The sequence below is a fragment of the Cydia amplana genome, chromosome 25 (assembly GCF_948474715.1).
Source record: "Cydia amplana chromosome 25, ilCydAmpl1.1, whole genome shotgun sequence".
Lineage (NCBI taxonomy): Eukaryota > Metazoa > Arthropoda > Insecta > Lepidoptera > Tortricidae > Cydia > Cydia amplana.
Window position 1 is genome coordinate 6,430,903 of NC_086093.1, and position 21,571 is coordinate 6,452,473.

Below are 21,571 nucleotides of genomic sequence, written 5' to 3' on the forward strand. Positions count from 1 at the left end.
GTCTAAAAACCTAGAAACACGTGTGACGTAATTAATGGATGACCCCTTTGACGTTCATAAGCGCATTGTATATGCCTACTTGAATAAACTATCTTTTATCTTTATCTAAAATGTATCTTTTTTCTCGTTCCAGGGCTTGTCCGACCCTTCAAACTACCACGAGTTCTGTCGGCTGCTGGCGCGGCTCAAGTCCAACTACCAACTAGGCGAGCTGGTCATGGTCGACAACTATCCGCGTCTCATAGAACTCATAGCCAAGTTCACAGTTCAGAGCTTACAAGTACGTACCCAAAGTGAAATGAAAATGGACAAATGAAAAAATAGTGTGTGTGTATGTGTGCGTGTGCGTGTGTGTGTGTGAGGTTATGTTGAATGTATATTCAACGTTTTCATAATTTAGGTATTTTAGGCATTCAGATACTGAAAGTATGTTTTATACCACATCGGTGGCAAACAAGCATACGGGCCGCCTGATGGTAAGCAGTCACCGTAGCCTATGGACGCCTGAGGTGTGTTACATGCGCGTTGCCGACCTTTTTAAAAACCTGAACACTCCTTTTTTGAAGAACCCCATACTGTAGACCCTCAGGAAAACCTCGGAAGGGAGCTCATGTTGATTTGTTTCCAAAGTTGTGTATAGATGGCAGCACCAGTCTCTGTCGCTATATCGTAATTCCGTATGGAGATAGGAGGTGCAAGCGCATATTGCTTGCCCTTAGAATTGGTCAAAGACGCCTAGTCAGCTATGATGGCGCCATCTATGCAAACCTTTGACAGTTGCCAACCCCATACCATCCACATATCAATGATTATCTCGGGTCTCTATTGTTTCCCAAATAGTTTTAAGTCACAATATATTGTTTGCCCACGTTTTCGTTAGTCATAATTGATTTGGTTCAGAAACGCGTCACCTTTCAGGATTGCCATAAAACAAACCTAACCTAACCTATCTATAGGATAACCTGACGATAATCCTGAAGAGTTTACGGTTTCAATTTTATCACTAATGATAATATGATAAAGAATAGATTATGACTTAAAACTTTATGGGAAACAAAGGGACTCCGATTATCTCTAATGGAACGTTTACTGTCATCAAACCCTATAATTAATCATTAAAAATCAGGGTTGTTATCACTACATAGTATAAAACAAAGTCGCTTCCCTCTGTCTGTCTGTATGCTTAGATCTTTAAAACTACGCAACGGATTTTGGTGCGGTTTTTTTAAATAGATAGAGTGATTCAAGAGGGTTTATTTATAATTTGTTAACCCGTGCGGAGCGGGTCGCTAGTGCAGTATATTGAATCAAATTATTTTTTTAATTCCAGATGTGGCAATTCGCCCCCAACTCAGTACACTACCTCCTGTCGCTGTGGCAGCGTATGGTGGCGTCCGTACCCTACGTCAAGGCCACGGAGCCACACCTGCTGGAGACGTACGCCCCGGGCGTCACCGCCGCGTACATAGAGTCCAGACTCAACTCTGTGGCCGTCGTGGTCAGGTGGGTGGCTAACAACCACACTGTATATAGTGCCGTCCGTACCCTACGTGAAGGCCACGGAACCACACCTGCTGGAGACGTACGCCCCGGGCGTCACCGCCGCGTACATAGAGTCCAGACTAAACTCTGTGGCCGTCGTGGTCAGGTGGGTGGCTAACAACCACTCTGTATATAGTGCCGTCCGTACCCTACGTCAAGGCCACGGAGCCACACCTGCTGGAGACGTACGCCCCGGGCGTCACCGCCGCGTACATAGAGTCCAGACTCAACTCTGTGGCCGTCGTGGTCAGGTGGGTGGCCAACAACCACACTGTATATAGTGCCGTCCGTACCCTACGTCAAGGCCACGGAGCCACACTTGCTGGAGACGTACGCCCCGGGCGTCACCGCCGCGTACATAGAGTCCAGACTCAACTCTGTGGCCGTCGTGGTCAGGTGGGTGGCTAACAACCACACTGTATATAGTGCCGTCCGTACCCTACGTCAAGGCCACGGAGCCACACCTGCTGGAGACGTACGCCCCGGGCGTCACCGCCGCGTACATAGAGTCCAGACTCAACTCTGTGGCCGTCGTGGTCAGGTGGGTGGCTAACAACCACACTGTATATAGTGCCGTCCGTACCCTACGTCAAGGCCACGGAGCCACACCTGCTGGAGACGTACGCCCCGGGCGTCACCGCCGCGTACATAGAGTCCAGACTCAACTCTGTGGCCGTCGTGGTCAGGTGGGTGGCCAACAACCACACTGTATATAGTGCCGTCCGTACCCTACGTGAAGGCCACGGAGCCACACTTGCTGGAGACGTACGCCCCGGGCGTCACCGCCGCGTACATAGAGTCCAGACTCAACTCTGTGGCCGTCGTGGTCAGGTGGGTGGCCAACAACCACACTGTATATAGTGCCGTCCGTACCCTACGTCAAGGCCACGGAGCCACACTTGCTGGAGACGTACGCCCCGGGCGTCACCGCCGCGTACATAGAGTCCAGACTCAACTCTGTGGCCGTCGTGGTCAGGTGGGTGGCCAACAACCACACGGGACAGTACAGACAGCAGCAGAAGATGCTAAGCGGGCGAGGTGTTCAAAATGACCTTGACGCGCTCTTATTCTTTTAACAATAAAGCCGCGTCAAGATCATTTTGAACACCTGGCCCGCTTAACAACTTCTGCTGCTGACTGTACTTGGGGCACAACCGCGTCTAGTAGAGACGCGTCTACTGCTGGCTGTATGTCCTGGGCGTTACATCTCATATCACAATTACTAATTTTTATTCAAGTTTTCTAATTTTGCACTATTTGTTTTCAGGACCCCTACCCTTAAACTCCTAAGGGTGGTACCGTAAAACACCCTATTTTCGCCTACTTTTTGACATATTTTTGAAGTTTCCTCTTAGGGTACATGTTTATTGTGTCATCACTAGTATCTAAATGGTACATATAATGATAACACCTAAATTTAATTTAAAAATAACCCAATTATATGTATAATTATACCTAAAAAAAGAGCTCAAAAACAATAGGCGAAGTTTCATCTTTTTGCCTAATTTCGCCTACCATATCAAACATGACTAAACATAGGCACACTCCATTAAAATTAAGTTCTACCATCTGTATGATTCACGTAATTTATATTGAATCGTAAGCCGGTGTTATTAAGGTCCTATTACGCACATATTTTCATCATAGGCGAAAATAGGATGACATCCAGCGTTGTTTTCATACATATTTCTACGATCGTTCAGGGTTGTCAAAAATAATGTTTTTAACCAACTGTCGCAATTAAAGAGGGTTTTTGGTTCTCATGTCATAAATCATATAGGTATGAGAAAAAAAAAACATTTCAAAATCAACCACAAAATGTATTTAAAGAGTAATATTAATTAAGTACTTACTTAACAAAAATCCCGCTTACGTTAGGTGAAACATAGATAAATCAAGCTGCATAATTGGATGTACCTCTATCAAGTGTCCATGCAATTTTGCAACTGGGTGTGCATGATCGAAAATAAAGATTTGTAGTGACCCAATAAGTAACTAAATATTTTATATCACGATTCAAGTTAATCTTGTAAAATACCACGACACAAGAAAATAACCATGGTCTAGCTAGGTACTCAAAAAACAATGTCAACAAAAACACCACATGACTCAGTTAAAATTTCAGAATGACCTGAACACAACACAATAAACACGTGAATCGGCCATTCTGAAATTACTGAGTCATGTGGTGTTTTTGTTGACATTTTTTTTTCAGACTATGTGTTTGTAAATGGATTATAAACTATATCTATATCAATAAGAAAAAGAAGAGATTAACTAGTTATATAATTAGATACTTAAAAAAAACGATGAATATTATTGTACGAGATCATTAGGATGTAGTTATTTAATCATATATTATTTATTTAGTAATTTTTCATAATACTACCCAATTTAACGGATAGGGATAGTGGAGAAAAACAACAAAACTTAAGTACGTAACAAATTTTGACATACAAAAAAAAACGCAACGAGAACCTATTTTTTTTTCATTAAAGTGACAACCCTAGGGGTAGGCGAAATTTGGAAGGAAGATGGCGTTTTGACCTCCCAGGTGACATATTACAAGATAACTTTTTAATTACGAGGGATACGTGAAAACTAATTATTTCACGCGAAAGGTCATTAAATTTCGATTATAGATTGAAGTATTTTGTTGACTCACCTGTTAAACATGTGCCGCTGGAGACAGAAGTATTCACGAGCAAAAAAATCTTTGTCACACCTAACACTCTTTAAGACACTCTAAAAGTGAATAAGCTGAAGGTAGACACAAAAAAGTAACAGCAGTGTTGCCACAAATAAATTTCCTAATAGATATGGTAGTTAAATATGCCACGTTTGATACCAATTTAAGTAGAAAATTTAATATTTTTAATTTAGGCGATGTTTGGCTTGACAGGCGAGATTAGGGTGTTTTACGGTATTCCACCTGTCCAATTTCTTTGTCATTGTCAAGAGGGCGCCGATATTCTCATGTATAGGGTGACAGTTCATTATAGTATGAAAAATATAGCAGTGAAATTCCGCAACATGGCGCGTGATCATATATTCCCGGTCAGGCTTTATGGACGTGACATAATAGGGATGATGACACATGTTGAATTGTATAACAAAATCTAGTAAAATAGATAGCAAACGAGCAATTTATCACAATAATGTGGATCTTAAAATAAAATATTGAAAAATTACAAAAATACAGGACCTGAAAGTTTCAAAATTTAAGTTTTTTTTTTTCTAAAAACGATAAAAGTAACGATACCATTCGATTCCTTACATTTCATCCAAAAAAATATTGTATAGCAACTATATACATAAACGCAATATTTCACCGACAAAAACGCAATTTTCTTGTTTTGTCCATACTACAAGATGGGCGATGACGTCACGGCCTCTGGCCGTTTTGTATAGGGCGTTTCGCGAGTGAAGTGCGACTGTCGGCCTTTGACTACAATTTCTGACTTTCGTGTTACTTTAATGCAATGGATCCCATATAGACATTTGATCCTAAAAACAAACCCGACCGATTGATACCATAAAAAAAATTAGTCATGTAGCCTATTAACAAATTTGAATTCAACTATTTCCAGGGACGGCCTGGAGGACCCTCTCGACGAAGTGGGCTGCGTGCAACAACAGTTGGAACAGCTGTCGGTGATCGGGCGATGCGAGTACGGCAAGACGTGTCAGCTGCTGGTTTCACACTTCGATCGCGCCGCCGCCGCGTACAGCGTCGAGGGAAACGCGCACCAGCTCACTGTACTCAGAGGTACGTAGAATGTTCTAGAAGCTTTCATTGACACACGAGATACCCGCTAGCGCGCGTTCGGTGCGCGCTGATTTTTGAATTTGGAATGTTCTACATCGCGCTATCGACATTTTTTAACGCGTGGATATATACCCCGTGCATTGTAAACTTTATTGCAACGACATAAGAGCTGAAGCTCTATCCGTTAATGCGTTTAACTATAAGTGATCGGGCGCTGCGAGTACGACTGTACGACAAGACGTGTCAGCTGCTGGTGTCGCACTTCGACCGCGCCGCCGCCGCTTAGAGCGTCGAGGAAAACGCGCACCAGCTCACTGTACTGAGAGGTACGTAGAATGTTCTAGAAGCCGGTAGAAGCTTCTATCAACACACGAGATACTCGCTGGCATTTTGGGCGAGCGGGTCACGAGCGCGCGTTCGGGGCGCGCTGAGTTTTGAATTTAGAATGTTCTACATCGCGCTATCTACATTTTTTAAGGCCGTGCATCGAAAAATAACAGGATCTTAGAAAGGTGGCAGTGGCTAGCCCCGGAAACAAACAGTAGTGATTTTCGGATATATGTTTCTTGACTATATGATAAGAGATTTCGTAGTAGTCGAAACACGAATGCTTAAAATTTTCTCGATAGAAAATAAATCCAAACTTACGTGTTCATTTTTCGGTTTTAGCTTCGTGCAACTAGAAAACACATCCATATCCAGCACAACCCACCTTACAGCAAAGGTTTTCATCTCGTCTTAACTTTCAAAGAACTAAATATTAACTTATTATCCTTTACCGATGGATTTATTATCGATTTTTGATTTTATGAATTCAACAGCAAACGCCCATTTTACGCAGTTCGGTTTCTCATTCTGTCATGCGTCAAAGTCATAAATGCATCCTTTATGCCAGTAATGTTAGATGGCCGTCGTGCCTCAAAGAGGTAAGACCTATGTCACTTCGCGCAGCGCTCCGAATTACGTAAAATTTTAATATCCAATAAACGTTGAGTCGTAACTCCATTGAGTAGTAACGGAATCGGAGGTAAACCTATGATTGTGCCTTCTTACAGGCCTATACGTTACGCATGTGTGCGTGTTTGCTAGGCTACGTCATGCTACGTCGAAATCTATACTCTTTGTCAGTTACAACGGGTTAGGAAATTTCGACAGACATTGAAATGTATCGGTAGCTGTTTGGTATTTAGTCATCAGAATCTAACCGTAACTTTTTGCTTTATTTTTGTTTGAAAATAAAATATCTATAAGAATATATTTTTTGCTTTTTTTCTATTGTAATGATAAAAATAAATCTAGTATGTTTCATGCTCAAATAATTTAAAATATATGAATAAATATTAAAAACTAATTGATATTATTCGTTTTAATTATTATATTATTAAGTTTGTTTGAATAAAATATTTTATTTCAATAATACGAAAAGTTATTATATTTAAGTACCACTAAAAAAAGGTCCCTACTTACAAAAACTCACTTGCACGGGCCGGCGGGGTTCGAACCCGTGACCTCCGGTTTGAAAGTCGCACGCCACTACAATTTCACATAAGTAATTTACAATGACATGATACCGTGGAAAAAGTGAATATTACAATGTACTGTGTTACTATCATTTTATAGTTTATTTTGGCTTGACAAGGAGGAATGAGAAAAACGTGCAGAGCGAGAGGATTAAATCTCTCTGTCCCTTTCTTAAAGTAGCCAATCCTAATTATGACATCTGTTTTGATATTAATTCTTTGAACATAATTTGTCGATGTTCTTTTTAGGGTTCCGTAGCCAAATGGCAAAAAACGGAACCCTTATAGATTTGTCATGTCTGTCTGTCTGTCCGTCTGTCCGTCTGTCCGTCTGTCTGTCCGTCCGTATGTCACAGCCACTTTTCTCCGAAACTATAAGAACTATACTGTTGAAACTTGGTAAGTAGATATATTCTCACACAAAAATAGAAAAAAAAACAATAAATTTTTGGGGTTCCCCATACTTCGAACTGAAACTCAAAATTTTTTTTTTTCATCAAACCCATACGTGTGGGGTATCTATGGATAGGTCTTCAAAAATGATATTGAGGTTTCTAATATCATTTTTTTCTAAACTGAATAGTTTGCGCGAGAGACACTTCCAAAGTGGTAAAATGTGTGTCCCCCCCCCCCCTGTAACTTCTAAAATAAGAGAATGACAAAACTAAAAAAAATATATGATGTACATTACCATGTAAACTTCCACCGAAAATTGGTTTGAACGAGATCTAGTAAGTAGTTTTTTTTTTATACGTCATAAATCGCCTAAATACGGAACCCTTCATGGGCGAGTCCGACTCGCACTTGGCCGCTTTTTATATCATCGAAAAAGATTTTTATTAAAAAAATGTGTTGAATTTATATGTTTTATTTATGTTTTTTTGGCATAAATTTCATTACTTTTGACAAATTTTGATTGTGATGACAAACGATTTGATGTGATGTGTGAAACGAACCATGTGATCAACGATTTATCTAATAAAACTTCATTTAGTCGAAAAAAATAGTTGTCTACTACCGGGTGGAAAAAAATTATGGGCCCTGGAGGGAAAGTGCCTTAAAACCTTAAGTTTGCTCATTTTACTTAAATGAAACATTATTGTTTTTTAAAGAAACAACTGCATTCAAAGATTTTTGAAGTGAAAACTTCTTTAGCGGCGCTAGGCACTTTTTGAGGTGGGGAAAAAATGATAAACTCGAGACAGCGTAAGGCGATCATGTGACCGTAAGGTTTAGATGGCCAATCATTTAGATGGCATTTAAATCAATAAAGAAAAACTCATTGACATTACATGAAAAAGGTTATAATCTTGTACGGGCTGAAATATGAGGATCTCACAGTATTATAACTTTATATCACTCAAATATAATTCAATAAAGCTACATCTTGATGAAATCGCTTATTTATTTAGTCGTATGGCATTAGTAAAATTCATAGTCGCTTTCTTTACAAATTAATATCTAGGTTCTTCACCCAATGGGCTGCGTTTCCGCTTAACTTAAGTAAGTCCAGAGGATCTCCTTGGTACTTTCTTTTTGGGCACTCGTGGACAATGTGGGAAATGGACTGTACAGGTGCTCCGCAATCGCACTTCGGAGTATCTCGCCACCCACACTTAAACATAAATTCTCCGCATCGCCCGCTTTCAGTGCGGAGTCTATTTAGTTGGCACCATTCCCGTCTCGGAGCCGAAAAACCTTGCGGTTTGTGGGTGGGATCGTATGAATGAATAGGATGGGATGCCCTGGGCGAGTTGGCAGTCCAGTCCTCTCTCCATTTATCCTTGATGTTAAAGCTGCTCTCTTTAAGTTCCTGTGCCGTATTGTAAGGTGGATGCCGGGATTTTAAGCGTAGCCTGGGCGGACAGAAAAATTCCGAGTAGACGGGCAGCTTTGGGTTTGAGGCAATTTTGTTTGCTTCCTTTAGCAGGGCTTGTTGTCTCCTAAGATGCGGCGGAGCAATGTGGCTCAGAGCTGGCAGCCACTGTGTCGGAGTTGACTGTATGGTGCCGGTTATGCACCGCATGGCTTTTCGCAGCTGGACATCGACCTTCTCTACGTGCGCGCTATTGAGCCATACGGGTGCGCAATATTCGCCAGCGGAATAAACTAGACTGAGACCCGTCGTACGGAGCACGTCAGCGCTGGCTCCCCAAGTAGTTCCAGTCAGCTTGTGCAGAATATTATTACGGGTTCCTAGTTTTTTGCTCAAGTTACAGAGATGGGAGCAATATGTAAGAGAGCGGTCTAAGGTTACGCCGAGGTATTTTGGCTGTGGATTGTATACAAGGGTGTTACCGTCAAAGTTTACTGAGGGGGTGTATGAGGCCAGTCTGTTGTTTAGATGAAATGTGGAAATTTCTGTCTTGCTAGCATTTGGTACCAATCTCCACCTTTTAAAGTACAAGTTAAGCAATTGCAAATCTGTGGTGAGTTGCGTTTCCGACGATTTGAAAGTGCTGTGCTGGTGCGTTAAAGCAATGTCGTCAGCATAGACAAATTTTCTGGATGAAATCGCTAATAAAAGTGAACTCTAGTACTGGTGAATAAAACTCAAAATATCATGACCAAATATATTTAGATGCGAGGTCTGCAAGGTAACTTTACAATTTCTATTCGAATTTTAAACAATTAACGCTATAAATTTGAATTACGAATTTTAAACAAGCTCACTGACCAGCAATTTCGGAACCAAAAGTTTTCAATAGAAAGGAGGATTGGTCAATTATACATAGTGCTGCAGACATTTTGGACTAGTCATTGAGTTTTCACTTCTGTCGGCACTCCCGGAATGCAACACGTTGTTTTTTTTAAATTCGCTTAGTCGCGCCCGGGAATCGAACCTACTTTTTCCACACTGTATAAAAGAACACAAATGCTTTTCTTCTGGTAACTTAAATGTTCTATCTATCTTGGTGATATGTCAATGCAATCAAATAATCTGAAAAAATAATAATAACCCAATTTATGAATTCCGTTCCTTCAGAAAAATGCGAAATGTACGTACAATTTTTAGGGATATCGTACTTTTCCCAGAGACAAATTTAGTTGGCTAAGAGACATTTTCACTGATTTGGGGTCTGTACTAAAAATCTAACATAATATGATAAGGACTTAATCGTTTTAAGCTCAAGAGTGAGTTTTCCTAAAGCTTTTTCTAAAAATTATGTCTTTATTAACGTTAGGAGTGCACTGCAGCATGTCAAATGTATGCCAAAATGTCAAGGGAGAGAACAATAAATTAAGTTTCAATTCCACTTCCACTCATCAGCAAAGTGATATAAGTATATCAGCAGTTTAAAGTTATTTTAGATTACAAAATTAGCGCATCAAAAAAATCAAAGTGCATAGAAAAAAAGTCTCCTGAGTCATAATAAAATTGATGTCTCTTGGGTCACCAGAAAAGTCACCAGGGAGAACGATCACCCAAATCACATTTAAAAGAAAATGTAAATTTTGTGTACTACCTACGAACATTTTTCAAAAAACTATGTTTTTATAACATATTAGACCCAGGATAAATCTAATACCTCTTTTCGTACCCCGGATAAAATGGTCGGCGACTAAAAAAGTAACTGCGTTGTACCCTTGCCTTCGTTGCGATATGTTTGGTAAGTCAGGAGACTTAAAAAATGAGCCATGATTTTGGGACATATTAAAAAATATTTTTTTGAATAAGTATATATTAATTTTAGCGGACTTTAATAATTTACCAGTTAAATTAGATGTAAATACCGTTTTAGTTAATCGTTAATATGATATATTAAGTAGCAGTAAAACACTTTATTGTACAAAAAGACACATAAAACATGAAAAAACACACATCCTTCGTATATGGTAGAATATATTTTTCACACTTATAAGTACAAACCAAAACCGATACGCGATTGGGATACGCTCTCTTTATATGGGATACAAAAAAAAATTCTCCTGGGTCACCAAGACTAATCGACATATTAAAATAATTCAGTTCGTTTTTAAGTTCTAGTCAGATTGACTTTTTGGTTATTTGAGATAAATTACAATAACGCTTAGATTTGAAAAACATGATTTTCTATTTTGTTGCGATCGACCCGGGTAATAAAAATACGGCGAATTTGAACTTTTGTTTGTTGTCGTTGTAAAATGTATTAAAAAATAATGTACCCCTGACAATTGAAATTCAAAATTATCCAGAAAAAGCGGCCAAGTGCGAGTCGGACTCGCCCATGAAGGGTTCCGTATTTAGGGGATTTATGACGTATTAAAAAAAACTACTTACTAGATCTTGTTCAAACCAATTTTCGGTGGAAGTTTGCATGGTAATGTACATCATAAATTTTTTTTTAGTTTTATCATTCTCTTATTTTAGAAGTTACAGGGGGGGGGGACACACATTTTACCACTTCGGAAGTGTGTCTCGCGCAAACTATTCAGTTTAGAAAAAAATGATGTTAGAAACCTCAATATCATTTTTGAAGACCTATCCATAGATACCCCACACGTATGGGTTTGATGAAAAAAAAATTTTTGAGTTTCAGTTCTAAGTAAGGGGAACCCCCAAAAAAATTTTTTTTTTCTATTTTTGTGTGAAAATCTTAATGCGGTTCACAGAATACATCTACTTACCAAGTTTGAACAGTATAGTTCTTATAGTTTCGGAAAAAAGTGGCTGTGACATACGGACGGACAGACGGACAGACAGACAGACAGACATGACTAATCTATAAGGGTTCCGTTTTTTGCCATTTGGCTACGGAACCCTAAAAATGAGTGTTTCAAAAAGGCACCCTGTATTCATTACATACCTAAATAATCTCTTATTCAATAAAACATAAACTAAACACTGTGATTTATTTCAAATAAATGCAAATCGATCGGATAAAAGATATTAATACCTACCTATACAACAATGAATACGAGTACAGTCAGCTGCAATAATATGTTACACACCGAAGGCCGTTTTGCGGTAGATCATGTTAGATCTTATTTGTAGAGCCATAAGAGCGAGCGTGTCACATATTTTTGCGGCCGTCGAAGAGTAACATATTATTGCAGGTGACTGTACCTATGAAAAATTCGAGGGTTAAAAAGCATTTCAACCAAAGTATTTATAATAATAACGACTATGGACGCCTGCAACCCCAGGGATATTGTAACCCCATAACAATAAGGTTGAAATTTGCATTTAGTGACCGCAAAGTCAGGTGAGCGTAATCAAGTAAATCTGTTTTCATCATATTTTATCAAAAATAATCTCTTTTCTGTTCTTGTGCTATTTTCTTATTATCAATACTCTTAACTTATATGCTATATACGCTGCTGCTTCTATGCTGTTAACATCTTCCAAAACAACAATAAATATTCAGATTTATTAATTAATTATTTTATTGTTTGCTATTATGAACAAGTAACAACGCCATCTGTTTAAATTTTTTCCGAATTTAAGTTTCTGGCCGACCGCAGCGACCGCGTATAATGGTAGTTAACTTCTGTAACGTTAGATGGTGCTAAAGGTTCACACAAACTTCACGTGCGGCGCGAAGCGTTTCCATGTGTGCGTGTTAGCGGGGAGGGAAGAACTAGCGGGCGTGGTTTACGAAGCGCCAGACGCGGCTGCAGTAGGCCCTTAACGCGTGGATTATATACCCCATGTAATGTAAACTTTACTGCAACGACATAAGAGGTGCCGCGTACAGCGTCGAGGGTACCGAACCAACCGGGGTGTACCGACTATGGTTTTGGCCGACTAATCGGCGCTCGGATGGCCAATTAGTCGGCCGACTAGTCGGCACATCACTGCTTGTAATACATGAAGTCCCTTTCTAACAAAAGCTGTCAAAAAGGGACTTTCACTTGTATTACAAGTAACAAGCTTTTGATAAACAGGGCACAGGAATTTAACCCCTCGTTTGCTTTAGACACGGATCCGTGCGTGGGAATTCAAATCTATTGTTTTAAATGTCAAGGTCATTTTTTCCTATTATCAAATCTGACAGGCCGCATACGACGGATATAATGTCGACAATCGCACAGCAGTAAGCTACGGATGCCGTTCAAAAACTGAATAAATAAATAAATAAATGAATCTGCCCGCCGAACAACCACACTGTACTAAACTAGGATAACCCCTCGTTACGCAGTTTACTCGCGGGTACAGCTACATCTAGCGTGACATTGGAGAAACCAGAACAATGTATATTATACCATTATGAGTAATTCTTGTTTATTTATATATTAGCGACCCGCCCCGGCTTCGCACGGGTTAACAAATTATACATAAACCTTCCTCTTAAATTACTCTATCTAAAAAAAAACTGCATCGTAGTTTTAAAGATCTAAGCATACATAGTATAAAACAAAGTCGCTTCCCGCTGTCTGTCCCTATGTATGCGTAGATCTTTAAAACTACGATGCAGTTTTTTTTAATAGATAGAGTAATTCAAGAGGAAGGTTTATGTATAATTTCTTAACCCGTGCGAACCCGGGGCGGGTCGCTAGTATCTAGTATATAAATAAATAAGAATTACTCGTAAAGGTATAAGATACATAGTTCTGGTTTCCCCAATGTCACGCTAGATGTCGCTGTACCCGCGAATAAACTGGGTAACGAGGGGTTATCCTAGTTTAGTACAGTGTGGTTGTTCGGCGAGCAAATACATTTATTTATTTATTTATTTATTCAGTTTTTGAACGGCATCCGTAGCTTACTGCTATGCGATTGTCGACATTATATTAAACTAGCTTTTGCCCGCGACTTCGTCTGCGTGTAGTTAGTAATTTGGGTAGCTTATTTATACCCAATCTGCTTTTCAACGATTCCCCATACAAACTTCTAGCGATGTGACGAGTCCACTTTTTTTCAATTCGAATCATTCGAATTGATTCGGCCGCTGATTCGAATTCAAAATCGAGTTAACTCGACTCGACGATTCGCGTGGTTCGCGACAAGGTCACAGGCACAGGCGCGGAGCGAGTTGAGACGGCGAGTTACGCGGCAGTTGTTGTAAAAAGAACCTTCAGAGCACGGAATTAAGGTTTATTTTTGAATGGCCATACTAGCAGTGAACTCGAGTTGGTATACTTGGAATAGCGAATCAAGCGGCAGTTGTTGTAAAAAGAACCTTCGGGTTACGGAATTAAGGTTTATTTTTGAATGATCATAGTACCAACTCGAGTTGAGATGGCGAATCGAGCGGCAGTTGTTGTAAAAAGAGCCTTCGGGCTACGGTATTAAGGTTTATTTTTGAATGGCCTTAGTAGCAGTGTGATAGCGTTGGCTCGGCGAGTTGGCGATTTCGCCGAGTTAGCTAGTGGTCGAGTTGATTCGAATTGCCAATAGTCTTGATTCGAATTAACTCATCTGTAGACTGATTCGAATTATTCGAATCAGATAACTCGACTCGCCCATCGCTACAAACTTCCTCCCCTCTTTACACCCCCTTAAAGGGAAATTTTTGGGATAAAAACGACCCTATGTCCTTCCCCGGGACTCAAACTATCTCCATACCAAATTTCAACTAAATCGGTTCAGCGGTTATTGATTGCCCATACAAATTTCCACCCCCCTTTTCACCCCCTTAAGAGGTGAGTTCTGAGATAAGAAGTATCCTATGTCCTTCCCGGGACTCAAACTATCTCCATACCAAATTTCAACTAAATCGGGTCAGCGGTTTAAGCGTGAAGAGGTAACAGACAGACACACTTTCGCTTTTATAATATTAGTATGGATTCCTGTGCCCTGTTTATCAAAAGCTTGTTACTTGTAATACAAGTGGAAGTCCCTTTTTGACAGCTTTTGTTAGAAAGGGACTTCCGCATGTATTACAAGTAACAAGCTTTTGATAAACAGAGCACTGATCTCTCCTTGTAAGTACTTCTTATTCGCAAGTTTCGAAAGGATAGGGTTAGTCATTTTATTATTAATTAATGATTATAATTATATCTAGATTATTATCGTGACTATTCTAATTTAATTATGTATAGGAATGCAACATAATTAAATCAACCGGCCAAGTGCGAGTCGGACTCGCGCACGGAGGGTTCCGCACCATCAACAAAAAATAGAGCAAAACAAGCAAAAAACGGTCACCCATCCAAGTACTGACCCCGCCCCACGTTGCTTAACTTCGGTCAAAAATCACGTTTGTTGTATGGGAGCCCCACTTAAATCTTTATTTTATTCAGTTTTTAGTATTTGTTGTTATAGCGGCAACAGAAATACATCATCTGTGAAAATTTCAACTGTCTAGCTATCACGGTTCGTGAGATACAGCCTGGTGACAGACGGACGGACAGCGGAGTCTTAGTAATAGGGTCCCGTTTTTACCCTTTGGGTACGGAACCCTAAAAACAAGCAACAACGGTTGCACTCCGGGAGTGCCGATAGAAGTGAAAACTCACCTCACTATGTTACCGACGCCCGGTAACACGATACATACGTTTAGCGGAGGTATTCTATTTATTTATTACATATTATTATCATTCTCAAATAAGATCACACTTTTTCATTGACATGTTTATTTACATACTGCCATGACAACGTCAAATTATTTGAACATAGGTAGAGTCTTGAAAAGGAGCCCGCAATAAATGTCAAATAACATTGAGTATTTCTTTATTGATTTAATTGCCATCTAAATTATGATTGGCCATCTAAACCTTACGCCCCTTACGGTCACGTGATCGCCTTACGCTGTCTCGAGTTTATCATTTTTCCCCACCTCAAAAAGTGCCCAGCGCCGCTAAAGAAGTTTTCACTTCAATAATTAATTGTAAGTTTCTGTTTGGCCCAACGGTTGACTGGTAGAGAATGCCTTATGGCATTAAGTCCGCCATTTATACTTTCTTGTATTGTGCAATAAAGGTTTAATAAATAAATAACTATTAACTCACATTTATAGACGGGTCTAACGCGAAATTTATTCACGTACCTTTATTTACCGACGTTTCGACACAGGTTTCACTGGTCATGGTCGCGGCTAACTGATGTCCCAGCAAATTGTCAAAACAGAGATTTGTGCATTTGTGTTTGACAATTTGCTGGGACATCAGTTAGCCGCGACCATGACCAGTGAAACCTGTGTCGAAACGTCGGTATATAAAGGTATGTGAATAAATTTCGCGTTAGACCCGTCTATAAATGTGAGTTAATATGTGTTCAAAACGCGAAATTTTTAAATATTAAATAAATAACTCTTCTAACCCGCAGGGCAGCTAACGTGGTTGGTGTATATGATAGGGGCCTGCATCGGCGGCCGCGCGTCCGTCAACATATGCGACGAGAACGACGCCATGGACGGGGAACTCGTCTGTCGGGTGCTGCAGCTCATGGATCTCACCGACTCCAGGCTCGCCTCAGTAAGTCACGGGGAACTCGCGTGTCGGGTGCTGCAGCTCATGGATCTCACCGACTCCAGGCTCGCCTCAGTAAGTCACGGGGAACTCGTGTGTCGGGTGCTGCAGCTCATGGACCTCACCGACTCCAGGCTCGCCTCAGTAAGTCACGGGGAACTCGCGTGTCGGGCCCTACAGCTAGCTGCAGTAGGGGAGTAGCTAGTCTGTGGCTGTGTGCATGATCGGAGCCTGAATCGGCGGCCGCGCCTCCGTCAACATATGCGACGAGAACGACGCCATGGACGGGGAACTCGTCTGTCGGGTGCTGCAGCTCATGGATCTCACCGACTCCAGGCTCGCCTCAGTAAGTCACGGGGAACTCGCGTGTCGGGTGCTGCAGCTCATGGATCTCACCGACTCCAGGCTCGCCTCAGTAAGTCACGGGGAACTCGTGTGTCGGGTGCTGCAGCTCATGGACCTCACCGACTCCAGGCTCGCCTCAGTAAGTCACGGGGAACTCGCGTGTCGGGCCCTACAGCTAGCTGCAGTAGGGGAGTAGCTAGCCTGTGGTGGCTGTGTGCATGATTGGAGCCTGCATCGGCGGCCGCGCGTCCGTCAACATATGCGACGAGAACGACGCCATGGACGGGGAACTCGTCTGTCGGGTGCTGCAGCTCATGGACCTCACCGACTCCAGGCTCGCCTCAGTAAGTCACGGGGAACTCGCGTGTCGGGTGCTGCAGCTCATGGATCTCACCGACTCCAGGCTCGCCTCAGTAAGTCACGGGGAACTCGTGTGTCGGGTGCTGCAGCTCATGGACCTCACCGACTCCAGGCTCGCCTCAGTAAGTCACGGGGAACTCGTGTGTCGGGTCCTACAGCTACAGCTAGCTGCAGTAGGGGAGTAGCTAGCCTGTGGTGGCTGTGTGCATGATCGGAGCCTCCATCGGCGGCCGCGCGTCCGTCAACATCTGCGACGAGAACGATGCTATGGACGGGGAACTCGTCTGTCGGGTGCTGCAGCTCATGGACCTCACCGACTCCAGGCTCGCCTCTGTAAGTCACGGGGAACTCGCGTGTCGGGTCCTACAGCTACGGCCGCGCGTCCGTCAACATCTGCGACGAGAACGATGCTATGGACGGGGAACTCGTGTGACGGGTGCTGCAGCTCATGGACCTCACCGACTCCAGGCTCACCTCAGTAAGTCACGGGGAACTCGTGTGTCGGGTCCTATAGCTACAGCTAGCTGCAGTAGGGGAGTAGCTAGCCTGTGGTGGCTGTGTGCATGATCGGAGCCTGCATCGGCGGCCGCGCGTCCGTCAACATCTGCGACGAGAACGACGTTATGGACGGGGAACTCGCCTGTCGGGTGCTTATGGAACTCACCGACTCCAGGCTCGCCTCAGTAAGTCACGGGGAACTCGTGTGTCGGGTCCTACAGCTACAGCTAGCTACAGTAGGGGAGTAGCTAGCCTGTGGTGGCTGTGTGCATGATCGGAGCCTGCATCGGCGGCCGCGCGTCCGTCAACATCTGCGACGAGAACGACGCCATGGACGGGGAACTCGTCTGTCGGGTGCTGCAGCTCGTGGACCTCACCGACTCCAGGGTCGCCTCAGTAAGTCACGGGGAACTCGTGTGTCGGGTCCTACAGCTCACTAGAGTGCACAAAGTAATTTGACGACAACTTCTTCATGTTGGCTGGTAGCTGCTGGTAGATTTGACTTCAAGTGATGATTTTAAATGATAATAGTACATTGTGCAACGTGGGAGGTAAGTGAAATATTGTACGTCTATATATTCTATATATTGACTTAAAGATTCGAGGCATTGAAAATTGTGTATAAAATAATTTAACCGGCTATTAAATTAATCTAATTAAATATTTTTAAGCATAAACAAAAATAACAATAGATAAAAGTCAGTATTTTCAAAGTAAAACTTATATAAACCTCACTTTATTTAACTCTCGTGCCTTGAAACCCTCGCAACGATCTAAATTCCACTTTTCGATTCTATCGCTTGCTCGGGTATCAATATTTAGCACTAGGGGCTAAACAACAAGTTTGCCCCCTTGTAAAACAAATGACTATTATAATAGGCTACAATCGGCTACATGACTAATTTTCAATCATCATACAGGATTGTGACTCTTGGAGACCCTATACATCTCTAAGGATAATTTGATAAACTATGTTATTTTTTAGTTCTGACACTTAGAGACATTTACACCTCTAAATAAGTTTAGATTTTTTTTCCATGTATCTGTTTTGTTTTTATTTTAATATTATTATTATAGTTTTTTATGTAATTCGACATTAAGAGACCTTATACATCTCTAAGTAATTGTATTACGTTAGTTTGATTTGGTAGTTGTAGTTGTATTTAATAATTGTTGATGTATAATTATTATTATTTTGCTTGTATGTAAATTCAATGTTGACGTGTAAAAGTGCCCTTGTGGCCTATTTGCTGAATAAATGTTGAAGTTGAAGAAGTTGAAGTTCATTTATGGTAGCAATCGATCGGGTTTGTTTTTAGGATCAAATGTCTATATGGGACCCATTGCATTAAAGTAACACAAAAGTCAGTCACGTCAAGGTCTCTGGGAGCCCAAAATTATTGTCGTATGGACAAAACAAGAAAATTGCGTTTTTGTCGGTGAAATATTGCGTTTATGTATACAGTTGTTATACAATATTTTATTGAAATGTAAGGAATCGAATGGTACCCTTACTTTTATCGTTTTTGGAAGTTAAAAAAAAACTTAAATTTTGAAACTTTCAGGTTCTGTATTTTTGTAATTTTTCAATATTTTATTTTAATATCCACATTATTGTGATAATTTGCTCGTTTGCTATCTATTTTACTAGATTTTGTTATAAAATTCAACATGTGTCATCATTCCCATTGCAGGGTGGCTGTGAGAAACTAGAGCTGGCCATGATGTCGTTCTTCGAGCAGTTCAGGAAAATATACGTCGGAGACCAGGTCCAAAAGAACAGCAAGGTGATACAGCTTTCAATTTTATAAATACGCGAGCGCTGGTGGCCTAGCGGTAAGAGCGTGCGACTTTCAATCCGGAGGTCGCGGATTCAAACCCACCGCTTCGTACCAATGAGTTTTTCGGAACTTATGTATGAAATATCATTTGATATTTACCAGTCGCTTTTCGGTGAAGGAAAACATCGTGAGGAAACCGGACTAATCCCGATAAGGGCCTAGTTTACCCTGGACAGGCGTGGCGCACTCCGCGATTTCGTCGCGTCGCTACAAGTACCTACAAGTACATACGGCCCACACCAATTGTGGTGTCTAGCCATAGTACCTAGTTGCCGCGCACCGCTACGGAACGGACGCCTGCTCGCGCTTGCGCCACCTAGCGGTCATCTATCGTAATATACGCGTTTTGTTAGAGAGTGAACCTTCTGTACCTAGTACCATAGAGAAAAAAATACATAGATTGCTCACTCCATACATCAGTTTTAGTACCAAAAAGACTATTAGCATCTAGCATCGAGTAGCGGAACTATCAGTACTGCTACTTGACAATAGATGTAGCAGTACTGATAGTTCCGCTACTCGATGCTAGATGTAGACACTGAAATTAATGGTCTAACTGATGTATGGAGTGTTCTTGTTTCACTATATTTTTCTATGCTATTATTATTATTTATTCTGTGACCGTAGACAAGAGGTTGAAAGCTTTTTAACATGTAAGTTTCAGTAAATTGTAATCTTCTTTAACGTGATATGTTTCGTTGCAGGTGTACCGGCGGTTGTCCGAAGTGCTGGGTCTCAACGATGAGAGCCGGTTGCTGAGCGTGCTTATGAGAAAAATGTGAGTGAACCTGTTAACAGTTGGTAGCGCCGTCCACGAAACTCGGTTCCTATGTGTACATGCATGCATACAGTGGACTAGACCAATAGGCTACATGACTAATTTTCATTTATCGTATCAATCGATCGGGTTTGTTTTTAGGATCAAATGTCTATATGGGACCCATTGCATTAAAGTAACACAATAGTCAGAAATTGTAGTCAAAGGCCGACAGTCGCACTTCACTCGCGAAACGCCCTAAACAAAACGACAAGGGAACGTGACCTCAAGGTCTCTGGGAGCCCATCTTGTAGTATGGACAAAACAAGAAAATTGCGTTTTTGTCGGTGAAATATTGCGTTTATGTATATAGTTGCTATACAATATTTTTTTGGATGAAATGTAAGGAATCGAATGGTACCCTTACTTTTATCGTTTTTGGAAGTAAAAAAAAAAACTTAAATTTTGAAACTTTCAGGTCCTGTATTTTTGTAATTTTTCAATATTTTATTTTAATATCCACATTATTGTGATAAATTGCTCGTTTGCTATCTATTTTACTAGATTTTGTTATAAAATTCAACATGTGTCATCATTCCTATTGCATGAGGCATGAGGCCTTGAGCGGTCGCTTGTCGCCCCGCCTGTGGCATACGTCCGGCCGGTAAAACGGCCAGGCAATGAGGCAAATGCAGGTTTTGCCGGTCTCAAATTAGCGTCTAATGAATGGCCACATTTATTGGGTCTCTATTGTTTCCCAAAAAGTTTTAAGTCATAATGTATTTTCGTTAGTCATAATTCATTTGGTTCAGAAACGCGTAACTTTTCAGGATTGCCATAAAACAAACCTAACCTAACCTATCTATAGGATAACCTAACCTACCTAATCCTGAAAAGTTAACGATTTCAGATTTATGACTAATGATAATATGACAAACGATACATTATGACTTGAAACTTTATAGTACTTTAGGGTCACAGACAAGACATCCTCTAGACTGAGTATAGTAACGCTACCCCCTCTGCCACTTATACGGTAGTTTTACTCCATCTTCGAGTCAATCCCGTGCCGTGATTGGTCCGTGTCTTTGAACGGACCAATCACGGCACGGGACTCGCTCACCTCGTCCCCCGCACCCCCGTATTTTTGGCAGCATCGGTTTCATGAAATAATTGCTCTAAACTCCGTCTAGAGGATTCCTAGTCTATGTTTAGGGTAGACTAAGCGACGCGTATACTAAACTTGTCTGATGCGTCCTGCCACATGTTTCCAGCATCACCAACCTGAAGTACTGGGGCGGCTCGGAGCAGATCATAGCGAAGACCCTCGGGCTGCTGAGCGACCTCAGCGGCGGGTACTCCTGCGTGCGGAAACTAGTCAAGCTGGAGGAGGTGCAGTTCATGCTGACACATCACACGGTGAGTGTTGTACAGAGCGAAGACCCTCGGGCTGCTGAGCGACCTCAGCGGCGGGTACTGCTGCGTGCGGAAACTGGTCAAGCTGGAGGAGGTGCAGTTCATGCTGACACATCACACGGTGAGTGTTGTACAGAGCGAAGACCCTCGGCCTGCTGAGCGACCTCAGCGGCGGGTACTGCTGCGTGCG

The 21,571-nt window shown here is 41.6% G+C and overlaps 1 protein-coding gene across 1 annotated transcript in view; it reads left to right on the forward strand.

The window, feature by feature from the left end:
• Positions 1 to 21,571, forward strand: part of LOC134659684 (exportin-7-B) — a 93,811-nt gene that overhangs the window by 14,734 nt on the left and 57,506 nt on the right. The window contains exons 9-15 of the mRNA XM_063515369.1: positions 134 to 280; positions 1,331 to 1,503; positions 5,133 to 5,311; positions 16,022 to 16,170; positions 19,062 to 19,154; positions 19,913 to 19,986; positions 21,240 to 21,384. Coding sequence (XP_063371439.1) covers positions 134 to 280; positions 1,331 to 1,503; positions 5,133 to 5,311; positions 16,022 to 16,170; positions 19,062 to 19,154; positions 19,913 to 19,986; positions 21,240 to 21,384 — 960 coding nt within the window. The remainder of the gene's footprint in view (positions 1 to 133; positions 281 to 1,330; positions 1,504 to 5,132; positions 5,312 to 16,021; positions 16,171 to 19,061; positions 19,155 to 19,912; positions 19,987 to 21,239; positions 21,385 to 21,571) is intronic.